This window comes from Otolemur garnettii, unplaced genomic scaffold (genome assembly GCF_000181295.1).
Source record: "Otolemur garnettii isolate 467f Iridium unplaced genomic scaffold, OtoGar3 scaffold00009, whole genome shotgun sequence".
In the NCBI taxonomy this organism is placed as follows: Eukaryota; Metazoa; Chordata; class Mammalia; order Primates; family Galagidae; genus Otolemur; species Otolemur garnettii.
The window spans coordinates 33,154,756-33,173,266 of NW_003852404.1; the positions used below are offsets into that span (position 1 = coordinate 33,154,756).

At 36.0% G+C, this 18,511-nt stretch overlaps 1 protein-coding gene across 1 annotated transcript in view; it reads left to right on the plus strand.

The window, feature by feature from the left end:
* Positions 1-12,035, plus strand: part of NSUN3 (NOP2/Sun RNA methyltransferase family member 3) — a 55,376-nt gene extending 43,341 nt beyond the window's left edge. The window contains exon 6 of the mRNA XM_012801565.2: positions 11,466-12,035. Coding sequence (XP_012657019.1) covers positions 11,466-11,727 — 262 coding nt within the window. The 3' untranslated portion in view covers positions 11,728-12,035. The remainder of the gene's footprint in view (positions 1-11,465) is intronic.
* Positions 12,036-18,511: the final 6,476 nt, after the last annotated feature.

Here is an 18,511-nt window from a genome sequence, read left to right on the forward strand (position 1 = left end):
TGAAAGTCTGTATAATTGTGCCCTCCTTCTGATGCTGGCTGGGAGTGAGAAGGGCCAACAGGCATCACACGAGGTGGGTGAGAGTTAAGACACACTTTCTGAGTGGCTTTTTACAGGTCATTTATCTCTCTTAGCTTAGTTTTTTCAACTTCAAAGTGAGAATAATAACTCAGATTTCAGAACTTAATTGAAAGACCTAATGAGATGATATCTATAAATCACGTAGTTTTAGAAATAAAAGGGACACCAAAGATAAAGTTCTAGGGCAGACTGATATTTAAGGGAAGAAGGAAAGCAGATTAGAAAGTTAAAAGGGGACTTCTCTGAAATAGGAAATAAACAAAGAAAAAGTAGTGTCTGGGAAACCAAAGTGGGAGAAAGTTCCACAAGATGAAGAGGACAGGCAGGATCAAATAGACCAAGGCTGGCTGCGTACTTCTTTTCCTGTTGAGAAAACACGTTTCTGAGGAAAACTGTATTTTCACCTACATTTTAGAGTTATGAATACACAGTAGAGTACAATGAATTCCCAGTGTATTTGGAATTTGAAATAAATACCAAATTATTCTAATTAATGAATTTTTAATTAATTTACTGCTTCTGAAATTCTAACCCTTGAATCTAATTGATTAAAATTCTTCAAAACAATCATATAAATGCCAACCTGTGGTGAAGAGATTCAAATCATGCCTCTGCACGAGGTATTTCTTCTCGTTGACCTCACCGTAAATGCTGTAGGGCAGCCTGGGTCCGAGGTGTACCTGCTACAGAAGGACTCGTAGCCGACCTTCTCAGGTCATTGCTTCAGATCTAGTCATTCTTAGTTTCTTTATGAAGTTGAAGTTGCCTGAAGGTATATAGTTATTTTTTACCTTCAATGAATATTTGAAACAATTGGGATGATAAAATATATGCGTGTGGTGTCCTATGTCTTATTGCCCCAGATCCATACTTATTTTAGCAGCTGTAATATCTGCTTCAGGGTATATAGCAGTGGGAAAGCTTGCAGTCCTTCTGATATGCGTTTAGGGTGGCAGTCTTTGTGCCATATTAATTAGCTGTGTAACTTCAGGCAAGTCAGAGTATTTGTGACCCTTGCTTTGATAAACCACCTGTATCTCACCTCATAAGGTTAAGACTCCGTGAATGAAGTGCTTTTTAAATAGCGCAAAATAGACATAAGGTACTGTTACTAATTAAGCTGATCACATGCCCTATACTCAGTTTACACGGGAATCTGAATCTTATTTGATTCCTGGACCAAATCCACCTTCTGTTTTATTCAAGAAGATTCTCTTCAGCTCTGAGGAAAGAGCACACAGTTTCTTCGGGAGGACTGTGCTCTGTGTGTTCAGTGTCCTCCGGATGCATTTCACTTTAGGACTTTGTTTAACTGTCATTTGGGCATTGAGATAGATTTTCTGTGGTTTTCATGTTTTTGACATTACTAATTATATAACTAGTTTTTTTCTTTTCCTATAGAAGTTACAAATAGCCTTACAAACTAGGCTTGTATAAGATCTCTGAAATATTAATTGAATATTAAATGGTTCAATGGGACCAGTTACAGAATTGATGCTCCTCTTTTTATTTTAAGTTTTAAAAATTATTACAAAGTTATTTGACTTTAATAGATTGATAGTGGTAGGATTTCAAAGATGAGGGAGGAAAGCTTGCTAATACCATGGCCTTGAAAGAGTCTTAAGTGAGTCTCCTCGATTACTTCTCTTTGCTCATATTCCCATCCAGTGGAATGGTACTATTATCTTGATGCTTTGATGGTGAGGGAACAGGTGTGAATAAAAATGAGTAAATATATTAATTATAGTATTGTTTAGCTGTAAACTTAATTTTTAAGGAGTACAGGTATCTATGATTCCTTAACTCATGCACTAGAAATTGGTGTAGGCAAACAGTGACTGTAACTTCAAACTTGTTGAAAGGATGACATGAACAGAATTGTTATCTCCTGATGGTAAATCTTAAGGAATTAATGAAAGGTGGCCATCGGTCTCTGTTTTGGTCAAAAGATGGCACTGTTGCTGTGCTGATTGTTCTCTGAAATTTGGGCTCCATCCTTTTTAAAGGCAGAGAACAGTTAAATTTAGTGATCTGATTAACACTGACCCTCCCAACACAATGCCAATTTTCTAATCAAGCACCAGAAGAATGGATGAGAGAAAGAGAATTTATATTTTTTAAATGCGTTGGGTTGTTTTAAAAGCTATTTATAAAGCTGGCATTGTCTGTTTGAGACTCAGAGATTTTCCATAGGAAAAATAGGACGCCCTGCCTCATATTTTAAATTTTGGTTAAGTTTTGAAATATTGTTTCCTTGGAATTCTGATAGCTGTCAGGATTTCAAAAAATTTTGAGTTTTGTTTGTTTTGTTTTAGTTTTTCAGGGTCGTTGAACTTAGGCTATCATTAAGGTAATGCTTTTTGTTCTTTGAGGTATTAAAGTTAAATAATCATTTTTCTTTTGTTTTCCTTGCTCACCGTTGTTTCCTGGAAATGTATAGGTGGTCTCTCTTCCTGGGCTGGGAAAGCAACATGTTCCCATCCTGTTTCTGAGCCAGTGTCTTAAACGACTGTCGAGGCTTGATTCTGTTTTTCTCCAAGCAGATCTTTCAAGGATGGAGATTTTTAGTGAAAGCCAATACGTTAAATTTTGGGAAAGAGAATGAATGCCTCAGAAAAATGGCTTCATTATTGATTGCAAAAAGTATTTAATAAAAATACAAACAAATCAAGACATTTTGGGTGGACTTGGAATTAGGAACCCTTGGTATATTGAGAGAACACAAAACAAGTGAATTTTCCTTCCTACCTTATATTAGAATGAGAAAAACCTGGTGAACTCCATTATGTAGCCTGCTTATTAGGAGATGTGCCTGGTGCTTTTTAAAGTTAACATTTCAGTGGCTTGCTTGTAAAAAGTAATTAAATTAAGCTTTTAATGTATAACTATGTGGGTAGTATTACATGTACTTACAGATATAATACAGGAAATATTTTACATAGCTTCACAAAATAACTCATTTGAATCTAAACACAAGCCCAGAATCTTATTCAAAACCTTTAAGGCCGGATATGTTTTAGAATGCAGAATTTGGGGGAATTTTTAAAAGGTAAGGGTATACATTGGTTATATGATGAAACTTCTTTCCTGCAATAAGGTCTGGATCAATAGTCCATAATCAAACATATTAATGTTTTTTGAGCAAAACATATGAATAATTATCCTACATGGGTTTGGTCTCAGCCATAAGTAGCCTTACATCAATTTAGGTCAGATATTGAGATCAAATGAATTTGTCACAACTTAATAAAACAACCTGCAAGTTTGGGAGCTTTTTGGATTTCACAACAGTTTGTAAGAGATAGTAGGCCTGAAGTACCACTCCAGAATATTTTGTGAACTGCCAACATCTATCAAGGATTTTCTTTTTGTAAATAAGGAAGATTAACACAATGTTCTATACAATGGTTTATTTTTTAAGAATATGCTTTGTTTTGTTTTTAGCTGCTTCATTAACTAGTTTGTTCAAGCACAAAGTGCCTTTCAGCCCCTTCCATAATACATAGAAAGAAAACCAAAGATTTGAGGAAAGTTATATGGCCAATATCTGCCATATAGCAACAGGGTATCTAGAATACATTGTGTAGCAAGAACGCCATCATTCTTTCTTTCTTAGGAGTACTTGGGGAAAAGCATTTCCCACTGTATTTTATGCTATACTATTAATCAAAATTAGCTTCGTTTCCTATAGCAGTGTGCTGAGGTGGTATCTGCTTACGTATTTCAAATAGAGTTTAGGCCTAATCAGTGCTTGTGTAGGAGGCTTCTGAGGGGAATATACAGAGGGAGCCAAAAAATGTATACACATTTTAAGAAAGGAAAAAACTATATTGCAATTGTAATATTCAATATATAGTGATACCAAAACATGAATACAAGTGCCATTTCATTTCTGCAGTAATAAGAGGTGCTCACAGTGGTTACCATCAGCATCTAGACACTTCTGATTGCAGTGAACTACTGTTTGACTAACGTTGACCAAAGTGTCCACTTGAATCATAGAGCATGCTGTTTCTATTTTTTCCCGAAATACCACCCATGTAGCTGGTTTTCTGTGGCATACCACATCCTTTAACGTACTCCACAGGCAGAAGTCAAGGTTTGTTAAGTCAGGAGAATATGGGAGAAATCCAACCACACCTCTTCGTCCTGTCCATTATCCTGGCAAATTTTCATCCTCATGGAGGTAAGCTGTCACATCTCGTTGCGTATTATTAATCTTGGGATAAAACTTGCCTTTTTTCTGTTTTAAGAATGCATTTTATTCTTGTTTTGCCAATACTGTTTCACATGTGCATTGGTAGACCTCTGTGTCAAGCATGTATACTGTTCCAACACTGTTAGCAGAAGCAGCAGAAATATTTGCTGCGTGAGGCCTCCTGGATCTTCCCTTGTGCGTGTCCCACACAGCACCACGAGTCTCAGACTTACCACAGGCGCATGTCGGAGGTTCTGTTGTGCACTCGCACCTCCACTGTCATTGTATTTCCACAAAGTTCTTGAATTTCAAATACCACTTCAAATGGTCTTGTGCTGCTCAAGTGACAGCATGCTTCCATTTTCTTTGACTGTCCTGCCTGTCACAGTGCCTGTCATGGTGACTCTATCATTCATTTGATTAATGCCGTCTTGTGAGTGAACATACACTACACATTGCTATGGTAATTCAATTCAACTTTGAAAAGTAATACCTAGATAACATCACTTTAAATGTGTATACATTTTTTGCCCCCCTGTTTATGTTTCTGTGTATGTTATAGAGAGGTTATATTCATATATTATGTAGCAAATCTGCTTCCTTTAGTAGTACTGACCCAGTGAAGATTAGTTGGTTAGTGGGCACAAAAATACAGTTAGATGGAAGGTATAAATCCTAATATTTGATAACATAGTAGGGAAATTACAGTTAATAATTTATTTTATATTTCAAAATAGCTACAAGAGAAGAATTGTAATGTTCCCACATGAAGAAAAGATAAATGTCTGTAGTGATGGATTTCCCAATTACCCTAACTTGATTACATGTTATATGTATATATATGTATCATTATATCACCTGTACCCCCAAAACATGTATAATTAATTGAAAAAACATAATTTATAATTGCGTAATCTTGAATAATTAAATATTGAATAATATGTAACACCTAAGATAATGTTTCCTAGTTCCCATTTCATTTCAGAATATTAGGTTGGCATTCTGCCTGCTCTGATCAAATACTTTTGCTTCTCTTGTATTAGTCATGACATCTTTTTCTGAATTGTACTTTTGAGTATCATTAGAAAGCTCACTGCTACTCTTATAGTTCAATGGTGAATAATGTCAGTCTTAATACAACTTGGTTTGTAGTAATTTCATGCAGCATAATTAGTGGTTATAGTACAGGTGGATAATACCACATTACTCAGGATTTTATTGAACCGTGAAACTTCTAGTCATTGAAAAGCCAGGAAGCCATGCCTCATTTTGAGAAGGTTGGCAGAGGATACTATTATGTCAAAGTGGATGTTGCTTAGTTGGTTGTTTGGTTTTCCTTCCTTTATTAAACAAAATAAGACTAGTTTTGCATGGTACAGAAATGTACACGAGCACAGAGAATCCATTGCCTTCTATCGGACCCCAAATCCAACCTTTCTTTCTTCTCTAGTCACGACTTGTTTTTTATGTGGTTAATAGCACAGCTTTGCCCAAGTTTATAAGTATTATTCAGGTTTCTCTAATTCTTAAATGTCTCTACCTCTGAAGAATCTTAAGTTTGTTGGTGAGTTGGTTAAGGCCTACTAAGCAGTATCTTTCTTGTGTTCTGGTTGAACCATTTCTCTCCTGAAACAGCCCTTCAGCCCTTCTCACACCCCACCATCGAACTCTTTCTACAAATACACACACACACAGTCCTTTCTTTATGATTTGAATGAAGCTTATGACAATAATTATTTATTTCTTGTGGTTTATTTCAATATATGTTTTATGGAAGCAGCTTATTTATCCTAGCTAGACCCCACTTTAGGGGACAGGATACTGCATATTTAAGTACTTATATTTTAGGAGTACATTAATTTTCAGTTAGCATGTTGTAAAACACATCTTTTAATTTGTATTGGAAAACCAAGACCAGAAGTATTGATGTTTAAATTATTGATCTAATCTGATTATAGAGTTGTTGAATCTTCTAGCCTTCACAGAATATATATATTCTAATTACAGAGATCATTTTATCCTTCCTACAAAGCTAGTGGTGGCCCTCAATATGGACTGGTTCAGTTCATGAGAAAAATGTCATCTGTGCCATAAAGTAATTCTCAGTATAGAAAAATCCTAGCTATAGCCCCTGGGAGAGAGTCCTTGCAGATGCATACTGTCCTTGATCTTGGAATACAAATTTGTGTTACTTTTGAAATCCATAACTACTAGAAGCAAAAGGATAAAAATGATATTTAAATAATAGCCAGCAGTTGCAAAATAGTAACGACCATTTGACAGGAATCCCTCACATTTTGCCCTAGGGTTTTGATATTAACTCAGTTTGTTAAAAAAGCTTTTGTATTACCACACATAATTTTTATGTTTAGAAATTAATTCAGGCAGTTGAGTTATACCAACCTAATTTTAGAAAGATAAATTATGAATGTTAAAATGAAAACAAAGCAGAAGAATCAGCCAACATTTGGGAGCATTATTAATTTAATTTAAATTAATTTAAATTTGCATTAAGCCGGAACATATTGTTTGTGAATGATGAGGCTTCTATGTACTTTTGTACAACTTTAATAAGAAAGAATCATACTTACTTGATTAAGCATTGGCTTTGCTAATTGAGGAACTAGGACCAAAATAAGTCCTTTTAATGGGAGTTTAAAAATATCTGCATTAAAACACTGCATTTATCCCTTCCACAATAATCTAACATTTGTAAAGAAAATCTTATACATATTGCTGTAGTCAGTAGAAAATGATCCAAAATGAGTGTAGTTATAACTTACACAGTTTTAGCAAAATCTGTGTCTGCCTTAGTGTGTCACTGTCAAAAACAACAAAAAAGCCACCACCAGGTATGTATTACGTCTTTCCTATTGCTGCTGCAACAAATTACCACCAATTTAGTGTCTTAAAATAACACAGATTTATTACCTCTACAGGGGTCACACATCACAATGAGTCTCACAGGGCTAAACTCGAGGTGTTGGCAGAGCTCTGTTCCTCTTGGAGACTCCAGCCGAGAATCCCTTTGGTCTCCTTTCACCACTTCCAGAAGCAGACCATATACCTTGGCTCTTTGCCTTTGGCCAGCAGTCCTGTCACTCCAATCTTAACTTCTACCATCACATCTCCTTCTTTAACTGTCCTGACTCCTTCTTTCACTTACAAGAAACTTTGTGTTTACATCGGACCCATTCGTTGGGATAACCCAAGATATTCTCCCATCATAGGATCCTTGATTTAGTCACATCTGCAAACACCCTTTTGTCACGTAAAATGACACATTTCTAGTTTCTAGAGATTAGGATGTGTCTTTGGGTGATTATTATTCTTCCTACCATGAAGTGTTATCCCCTTAACATTCCACATCTCTCATGTCTAAACATGAGCCTTTTTTATTTTTATGGGAGGTATTTGAAGGACAGTGAAGAGTAAGAAGATATAGATAAAAAAATTTAGAGAGCAATAACAAACAAGTAAGGGTAAGCAGACCCTAACTGGTAACCACCCCCCAAATATTTTTTATTCAATAAATGAATTTGTGGGAAGTATAGAAATTCTGAATACCATAATATTTTAGTTATCTGGGATCTCAGAGAGTATGTTTCCTAGAGAGGTTATCCCTTAACAGTCAAAATTTTTTTTTTTAAAAGTAACTGACCTCAATGGGAACAATTCTGATAGTTATTCTGTTATCAAATCTCCCCTTAGTTTACATTATTATAGAAATGAAGCTCATGGGTAAAAAATTAAAAATGTAAATGAGCTTCTAGTGGAGAGGAATGTTCCCTCACCACTCCTTCCTCTCTTCTCCAGCCTTACTCCTCAGAGGCAATGACTTCTCGTTATTCCTGAGCCTAATTTATTCTCAGGTCACCCCAAATGTCTAAATATTATGTTTGTCCTTTAAATAAAAATTATCAACTTTAGACATTGACTCCTGACTCATGGGTAGGGTTTATCTCACTTCCACCACTCTTCCGTCATCACAGTCCCTGCACCCTGTAACCTCACACTGTTCGTGGTTTCTCCTTCAATCAGCTCTGAAACTTGGTATTATGCACCTAGATCTGCATTTCTTTTTCTCTGAGTGATAGAACATTTCTCTTATACTCACTTCAAACTTTCTTTTTTTCTCTTTATATCTCTTTATTCTCTTTTAAAAATCATCAGGGAGGTATCTCTCGGCATTCTCTTTTTATACAATAAGAATATTTCCGTGCCTACCCTGCCTGCCATGTCTCCCTCCCTCCTACTCCCCACGGACTTACAACTGTGCTTGTCCTTTTGCAGTGTCAAGGTTGATAGTATTTTTTCTGAGATCTTATAATCTGTTCTGAAACATCATTAAGATTGTCCTATGGAGTGATTCTGGACATCAAAGATCAATAAATGGTGTATGTTGTTTGCTTCTATAAATATTGTCTGCTGCAGAATGGAGGAATATATTAGAATTAAATTTCATCTCTGTTGGTTCAATGTCATGGTTGGAGTACTGCTGAAAGTCACTCCCTTCTCTGCAGTCCTGTGCTGCATTCACTCTTTTCTGGGTCACATTCTCCTCTTTCTTTATTCACCCCCTCATTTTGCTAAAGTTAAAATTTCTGAGTCATCAGATGTCTGTAGGTTTCTGTATTCCTCCTACATATTTATCTGATGGGTTGGCTGCAAATAAGATGCACTTTAAATGGCTCTTCCCCAGGATTTGGAATGACTTGCTCCCCTGATGCCACTCTGACTCCTGGACTCTTAATAGGTGACCCATTTTTCTCTCTGGAGGCATTGAGCATCTTTTCTTTGTTCTTGAAGTTTTAAAAGTTAACACTGATGTATCTAAATATGGGTGTTTTTCGGTCTTTAGAAGATTGAAGTTTTTACGGTTTTCCACAAGACCCTTTATGTATTCTTCCTCTTAACGTTCTGATCTCATCTCAAACTCCCACCCCCTCCTTACTCTAGCACACTGTCCTCATCTTCCCATGAACCTGCCTCAGGGTCTTTTTACTCACCAGCTCTTCGGTGTGGCACGCTTTTCCCTGGGATATCTGCTTGGCCTACTCCTTTTACCTTCTCAGGTCTTTGTCTGAATGTCACTTTCCGAAATGGCACGCTCTTCTAACTGTCCTATTTAAAATTGCAATCCCTCAGCCATCCAAACAATCCTAATCTTTCCTTCCTGCCTTAATTTTCTTCGTAGAACTTATCACTAAATTGCCAACTAAGTCAAAAAATATGCAAACACACATATGTGCATATAGGTTTATGTACAGTATAGACATATATACACATATATCTTTATACATGTGTGTGTGGATATGTATATATATTTATGTTTGTATGTGTTTATGTATGTTTATATGTACTTTATATTAGTTTGCCAGGGATGCACATCAAAATGCCACAAACTGGGTAGCTTAACAACAGAAGTTTATTTTCTCACAGTTCTGGAGATTAGAAGTTTGAGATAAAGGTGTTGGCAGGATTAGTTTCTTCTGAGGCCTGTCTTAGTGGCCTGTAAGTAGCTGTCTTTACCCTGTGTTTTCTTCACATGGTCCTCCCTCTGTAATGCTGTTGCCAAATGTCTTCTTCTTTGAAGATAATCTTCTTGGAAAGATACAGGTCATATTTGATTAGGACCCACCCTAATCAAATAGAAACTTAGGACTGCTTTTAACTTAATTGCCTCCTTACAGATCCTGTCTCTATTTCTTTTTTTTTTTTTTTGCAATTTTGGCTGGGGCTGGGTTTGAACCTGCCGCCTCTGGTATATGGGGCCGGCGCCCTACTCCCATGAGGTACAGACACCGCTCCTGGACTCTCTCTCTGAATATAGTCATATTCTGCAATACTGGGCATTATGATTTAAACTGATGAATTTAGGGGAACAGGTTTCAGCCCATAACATTTATTTTTCATATTCTATATTCTCCAACCAAACTTTAAACTTCATAAGGGTAGGGGATTTATTTTTTTGTTTGTCTGTTTTGTTCATTGATATATACCCAACACCTAGAAAAATGTTCAGCACATAATAGATGCTAAATAAACAATAATGAATGTGCTAGCCCCTTGATGAGTTACTTTTTTCATACTCTTATCTCTGGGAAATTATTTTATTATTTTATTAATTCATCTTGCCCCTCCCCCCAGTTCTCTATATATCTTCCTAGTACTCTTGTTAATTGAATCGTGGACCTACTTGATTAGTCCTCCCTGTCTCATTTGCAGTGAATCTGTTATTGTTCTACTTTGGGGAGGGGAATTTTCTTCAACCTTAACTCAAAATACTTCTACAGAATATTCTTTATTTTGGGAAACATATATTTAATTTTTAAGATCTCTTTTTCATACTTTTTCGTTTTGTTGTTGTTATTTTGTTTTCATGGGTTTTTTTGTTGTTTTATTGTTGTTGTTTATCTTTGTTTTTACCTTTATCTGTGTATTTTCTGATCTTTCTGTATTAATTTGATCTTATTTCTACTTTGTTTCCTGAATTTTCTATTTCTTCCTAGGTCATTTATTTATTATTTATTTTGTTCTTTCTTTTACACTTTACTTAAGTAGTTTTCATCCTTAATTATCTGCCAATCCTTAGTTCTACATTTTTATTTAATAATGAGACAATAAAAGTTCTTGAGGTTTATTTTAGGGGTGAGACGTTTTGCCTGGTGTTGCTACTTTATGATCTGGCTATTGCTCTGGAGGCTTTCTTCCAGTTACAATACAGAATTCTTTGTTTTGGAGACCAACACCTACCGTGGCTCCTTAGGCGCCCCCAGATAGGTCATTCAGTTTTCTTAGATAAAACTTTTTACCTCATTGCTCAGCCTGCAGTATAGGAGAATGGCATCAATGGTTTCTTACCTACGCTTTCAGTTGGTATCTTTATTTTTACCTTCATTTCCATTTTTCAAAGACAAACCCATTATTCAATACTTTGCCCCTCCTACTTTTAAAAGGACCCCTACCAAACACACTCTTTCTGTCTTTTCCATGTTGATTGATTATTGTTTTCCCACCATCCAGGGTAAATTAGAAAGAAATAGATGTAATGCTAGAAACTACTCAGAGTTATGGTAGTTTGAGTAAGGTCAGCATCAAGGATGTAATCTTCCTTGCCCTCGGACCCCTTCGTTTCCTGTTAATGTACCTCACTAACTTTCTGCATTTTTCTGATTACACACAGGTCTGCAATTAAGGCCTTACGTCCTGGAGGTCTACTCCTGTACTCTACATGCACACTTTCCAAGGCAGAAAATCAAGATGTAATCAGTGAAATTTTAAACTCCCACGATAACATTAGGCCTGTGGACATCAACGGAATAGCAAGGACTTGGTCCCAAGAGTTCACATTTGCACCCACTGGCCAGGAATGTGGGCTCCTGGTGATTCCAGATAAGGGCAAAGCCTGGGGCCCAATGTATGTAGCCAAATTGAAAAAATCATAAAGCATAGGGAAATAGTGACATGAATTTTGTAAACTATGTTGATATGTTTTTTTCCTGAGCTCGTTATATGCTACTATTTAAATAATTATGCAGTCATTTTCTCAGGGTCTGTTTGGAATCCTATTTAGTTCATCCTTTAGCATCTCAGAATGTAGGGTTGAGAATCAGGTGTATTTTTTTCCTAGAAATATATCTGTTGTAATGATTTAAGGTGGTGCAGATGGCATTTGTTCTGTATAATAAATCTTCTGTCTTTTACTTGGCATTTTGTAGTTAAGTTAATCAGAATACATGGTTTTATGCATAAAGTGTTTAGAACTACATTCTGTCTGTGGTGTTGTTGCTTTGAACCATTAACAATACACATTTGCTGGCACTCTTACTATTTTCTTCCCTATCAAATATATAGATTTTTTAGTTTTTTCCCCCTTTTTCTGTAAGAACTGATTGGTATTCTGAAACTAACTTTTTAAACAGCACTATTTCTAGTTCTAACAAAATAGATTTCTTATTTGTGAAGTTGTTTCGGTTAAGGACTATCTTCTGTTTACTGCAAAGGTCAATGACTCTATTGACACCAGCTTTGTTTCCTCTCCTATTTTTTTTTTATATTCACAAATACAAATTGAAAGGGTAAATTATGTTGAAAGGCCTTTAGAACAGCAGATTCACATGTACGTGTTTGACTTTCAACATTCAGCTTATAGAGTAATGGAGTCTAGCCAGCAGGCTATAAAGCAAGTACTTGAAACAAAACCAGAATGATTAATAACCGCAATAACCGAACTATATTTGGAGAGTTTTGGTACATAATTGCAGTCATAATGAGCATTACAGAATCTGATTATCTTACAGTTGCAATCTGGAAGGGCTTTTTATTTTACTTTATTATAAAATGGTATATGAGAGCATGATGTCACATATTAATGCACAAGAGGAAGATGCCTAATGAAAGTGGATTATACTATTACCAAAACCCAATACCATTTACTAAGTGACTCTCCCTGTTTACATATATCCAGGGAATATTGTGCATATTACTTTATATGTACTTAGGGTTTTAGCCTCAGTTTGGGATCATGCATTTTCTCCAGAAATTACTTCACTTAAAGTCCAAACATATTTTTCCAACTATTAAGAATAATTATGTAGCATACTTCAAAAGGCTATATCTACTTGGAAATTAGCATTAAAAACCTCTTTCTGTTTATAGAAATACAAAATTCTGTGGAAACTGGATACTTTTGAATTGTTCATTTCATTCTGTGTATTTAGACTAGAGACTCTTTTCTCAGTAACTATTTATTTTTGTTTTGCAAGCATTTGTAACTGGGTTCATATCATTGAAAAGTCCTAGGAAGAATCTTTTTCTGTTCCTTCATTGTGTTGATCATTTTTTCCTGTATATTTATCCTATATATTTAGAGTGAAGCTAATTCTCTTGGACCCAAATATGTTGAGTTACTACTGAAGGCTAATTGATAATGGAAAAGATTTTTGTTTTTATTGGTTTTTGTTATTTTTTAGTTTGTGGTTTTTGTTTTTATTTTTTAATTTGAGAATTTGTCTTCATATACTGTAGGTTTTAAAAGTGGGTTTCTTCTGTATAGGTTAATTGCAAAATAAATTTTTGCAGTGTATTTTGCTGAATGTCATTATTTTCCCGGTATAATGCCAAGAAGGTTTGTTAACTATAAGTATAATGAAACAGTCAACATTTATTGAGCACTGACTACTTGATTAATTTTTTTATTTACATTGTCTTTTTGATATTTACAACAAATTTAGGAGTGAATTTTTTGTAACTGAGAAAGCTGGAACTCAGTGCTATTTGTAGCTTACCAAGGCTACACTGGTAAGTAAAGGGTGGAGCCAAGCTTAAAACTGACTCCAAAGCCCAGGCACTTCTCCCTGCAATATGCCGTCTCACAGAGTGTAGGTTACGCATACAGGGGGAACCCTCAAGGTTAACAACTGGTTTTACCCCGATTCTTCAGTGTTCAATTCTTCACTTTTATGCAATTCCCTATTCTCCGGGCATCAAAGAATTAATCAATACTTGGGAAAAACTCTTTGAAATAGTTCCAGGAATGTTCTAAAGAAGTAGTCTTGTGATTCTAATACCAAGAAATCTCCCATGGAGATATTCTGTGCCTTCCTTTTCTTTGCAGATGCTGAACTGAAGAATGGAAATTTGGAGCAAATTTGCAGTGTCACTTAAAAACCTAGGAGTAATTGATACTGTTTTCTGTGACACTGTGTTTCTTTCAAAATAGATTTATAAAAATTTAGGTTGCTTACAACATGTCAGCTTCTGTCTACCACCAGCACACTGAAGAGCTCATAATTTCAGAAATAGACTATGAATAAATGTAATGCATTTAAATGGTTTGTACTGAATGTTTAAAGCATCAGATACTATCTGTGGCTTGAAATCAAAGTGGCCTACATTTTTTTAATCTAATTTTTTTTATCCATATAGCCTTATACTCAAGATTGCAAATTACTCCCTTAGCAGTATTGTGAAAAATACCCTTTCATGCAATGTGTGTAGGTATAAAATGATAGCTACCTGAGCAGTTGTTACGTGACTAAATAATCACAAGTCTAATAGATCCTTATGCAAAAAGGCTTTATGCCAGCGAGATAAGCATCAGATAATCTGCATAGATGAATGCAACTTATCTGAAATACAAAGAGAAAATTGGAACCTATAGCAATGATTTTATTAGATACCAGGAAGTCCTTTGATGCAATTGAATGAGACTACTTGTATTATGTGTTAGGCAAATTTGGCTTTGGGGACAAATAGAGCAGATAGCACAATTTATTTTCAACACACTTATATGGCTCAAATCGATGGTTTACAATCTCCCTTTCCCTGCCTTATTGCTGCAGTGGGGAGGGAAGTAAGGATGATGCCCATTACTGATGTTACTCTTCAGACTGACATTGAAGCTAGAATTTCACAGAGATCCCATGGGTATCTGAAGAATATTCAGATAAAGGTTCACAAGTTAACTAATGTATGCTGATAATCTACTACTTGTACTGAAAGCTTTAACAGCATCTGTCCTGAAAACATTAAGAGTAATGTCAGACTTTGGAATGCCTTCAGGCTACAAAGTCAATGGGAAAGAATCAGAAATAGCACGTTGACAGAAGAGTTTCCACCAATACTGTTTATTGTGTGACATTTAACGTAAAATAAAAATCTTAAAAGAATTGATATGAGATTCTCATTAAGGAATGATTAAACAATAAACAAAAATTTTAAATTGACCTGAAATTCAGTGCTGAGTTTTTTTTTAAAAATAGGTTTTATCAAACCTAAGGAGAAAGAAAGCCTAGTAAGAGCTTGTACATCTTTAAAATTTAATTTGTTAGTTCAAATATTAACTTGATACCTTTCTGTAACTTTTCACAAGTGAAGAAAGTAATTTCCTAAGTCATGTGAGACCTACAGTGGTGTTGAAACCCAGTGGAAGCATATGCTGCCTTAGGAAAAGGGCTGCTTGCTCTGCTGGAAGCTATTAATGGTGTACGTCATGACTCAATTAAGCTTGCTATGGCTTGTCAAAAGGAATTTTCCACTGCATACTGCTATGGAAGAGCCTATTACACTCAAATAACTAAACAACCTAGCAAAATCAACAGAATAAAAATGTATAGTCTAGTGAAAAATAAGAAACAGGGCCATGGCACCAGGTTTCATCCTAGTTCTTAAGAACAAGTGGAAATAAAATTGCAGATTTTAAGAAAAGTAGACCAAGTTCAGAGGTATTAGCAATGATAAAAGGACAAAAGGGACTGAGTTTATATCAGCCTATAATTAGTAAGGTATAAAGAAAAAGAGTTTCCACTTATTATGAAATTCATGAATTTCACTCATTAGGTTTTCACCAAACATAATGTTAACAACCTTTACCTAGTGGAAAAGGCATTAATACTCGTTGAGGGTATTAACAGCAGTCACTGGGGTGAGGGACAGAAGAATGAGAGGATGGGAGGACTTGTGCTGGCTCCTAAGTTAATGTTAGTAGGAACAGGATTACTATGGGCTTATAACTCAAAGCTGCCAGCTTTCAAAAATGGAAGGAGGGACATGGTGGTAACAATTAGCTCTGATGCCACTGGAAATTGTTCTGTATGGTACCTTAAGCCATGAACAACTAGCTAAAAGTTATGTCACATTTCTACATGACAGACTTCCTTTTTGAATTGATCCTAAAAACCTCAATGTAAGTCCTAGATCATAACAAATGGGTCTAATAAACACAACAGACATACAGCAATCAAACTACTTGTGTTCTCCAATGAAAGATTGCTTCATGTTACATCCTAGTTAGTGTAGAGGGGGGTAATCTCTGTTGAGTCTTCTATATGAAGCAGTAGCTATGCCTATAGAAGCATTATTTTTAGCTACCCAGCCACATAGACTTAACGCAGTAGGTTCCTTTTCCATCCGGCAGCTGCAGTATTGACTTGACAAAAGCAATCTGATGTAATTTCAGAAGAGGTGATGTTTCAGTCCAGGAGAAGTCTAAATGGAATCTGGCGTATCACTCAGGGACAGAACCTAAATTGAGTCAGTCAAGCTCATGTCAGAAGCAAGGGACACTGTGGTCAAGCATGGAGGATTTGGGAGGCACTGCCAGGAAGCACAATTCAACAAAGTTGAGATGTTCATCTATCTGGTCACCCTTACATTCCCTGAGGACTTTAGTTGTATCTTCTCTATCAGAACTTTTGCCACCCACAGGCAGAATTCAACATCTCTGTGGAAACCTATCCCATATCCTGCCTTCCTTGCCTTTCCTTCCCTGGCTTTGTCTCCCTTTATCTTTAGCAACTCCCACTCCTGGGCATTCCCCAGAATTTGCTAGATCCATGTTCTAGTAAACCTTTCCATATGATGCACCTGTTTTATTTGCCCTATGGTAGTGGTACGGTGGTAGCCGTGTGTGGCTACTGGGTACTTGAAATGTGGCTAATGTGACAGAAGGACATAATTTTTTTAACATTTAAGGTAAGTAGCCATGGTTGGTGGCTACCATATTGGATAGCACAGATACAGAATTTCTCCACTTAAGAAAATTTAATCTTATGACCTCCTATTCTTCCAGCTCTCTCATTTTTATTAGACTGCAATTCAATTTCCTTGATACCTATTGTTTTTAAACCTTCATTTCCTTGAAGACTATCTCATTCATCCTGGACACTACGGTCAATGCCTTAAAATTTTTCTATCACAGAACTCTCATCTCCCTCATGCTCTTATATTCCTTGCAACTTGATAATTAAATTAGCCATTCTAGATCAATCCCAAAGTCCATGCCTATACTGATATACTTACATGACTGAGCATTGTTTGAAAAAGAAGAAAAATACAGCATGGCAGACTGATTTCATCACAAATTCTTGCTCACCTGCCTCTCCTAAAATTTTTGCAATGCTTAATAACTTTTGTTCGTCTTTGGACAAATTCATTTTCCATTTCTGTTAGTGAATTTTCTAAACTTTATTCTCTACAGTTCTTCTATATAAATACTTTCCTCTTTGGTCTCCAAAGATGGCCCTCCCTCCCTAGTTCCTTACAGCCATTACAGTGACTGCCCTTACCTCTAACTTTTACAGGCCATACTCCTCATTTTATTTACAAGCTAATACCATCCATCTGCCCTCATAAGTGAAAGGTCAAAGACTGAAAATAAAAGATTATTCCAAGACGTGAAATGAAAGGAAAATAGGATCTAGGTTCTGTGTGGGCAAAAGCGGCCTTTATTCTACCCCAGTGGGGCAAGCTGAGTTCAAGAAAGAAGTCAGCATGTTGATAAAGATGGATGGGGATTTTAAAGGTTCGAAAGGTGAGGGGTCAACTTGTCCTTTCCTGAGTGGAACACTTGTCAGAAGGGTGGGGGTTGACCCATTCACCTTTCCTAGGCGGGATATCTGTTGGGAAGGTAGGAGGTTGAACTCATTTACCTTTCTCATGTGGCACATCCAATGGGAAAGGGTAGGGGGTTGACCCATTTAGGTAGGTCCACCCTCTAAGGGGGGGGGGTTCATACATGTGACTCTTATCAATAAGTTAAAGTTTGGAAGTCATATTCCATTTTTTTCTTTCCTTTTTTCTCAGTCACAGCTCTAAATAATAACCAACTCCTATCTTTTTTTTATTGTTCTCTTTTAGTGTACCATGAACATTGCCTTAATTATGGTCACCTGAGCTACAGAATTTTTTTCCCAGCTCCTCTTCTTACCCACTGCCTCACACCTCACAATCTACACTATTGCTGCCAAAATGCTTTTCCTACAATGAAACCCCGTCATGTCATCATCCTGCTTAACATTCTCCCATGACTCCCCATTTCCTGAAATGAAATCCAAGCCCTTAGCATTTCATACACACCAACTAGGCTCTCTTGAAGTCTGAATCTCTCTCTCTTTTTCTCTTTCACACATGTTACATTCTTTTTTACTTTCTTCATTAGAATTTGGATAATCCCACTGAGAAAACTTAATTATCACAATGGTTAAAGTGTCCCAACTCATTGCTTGGGATGCCCTTTAAGTAACTTGCTAAATTTCTGCCTCTGTAATTAGCTAGAATTCTGCTATGGGACTTGAGGGTATTCTTTTTTTTTTTTTTTTTTTTTTTTTTTGCAGTGATCTAGATATATTTAAATATGTAGTCTTTTTGTTCTTATATTCCTATCTGGCAACAATATAGGTATATTTTAGGCTGCAATACTTCAAAATTTTCCCATAGTGAATTGAAAGA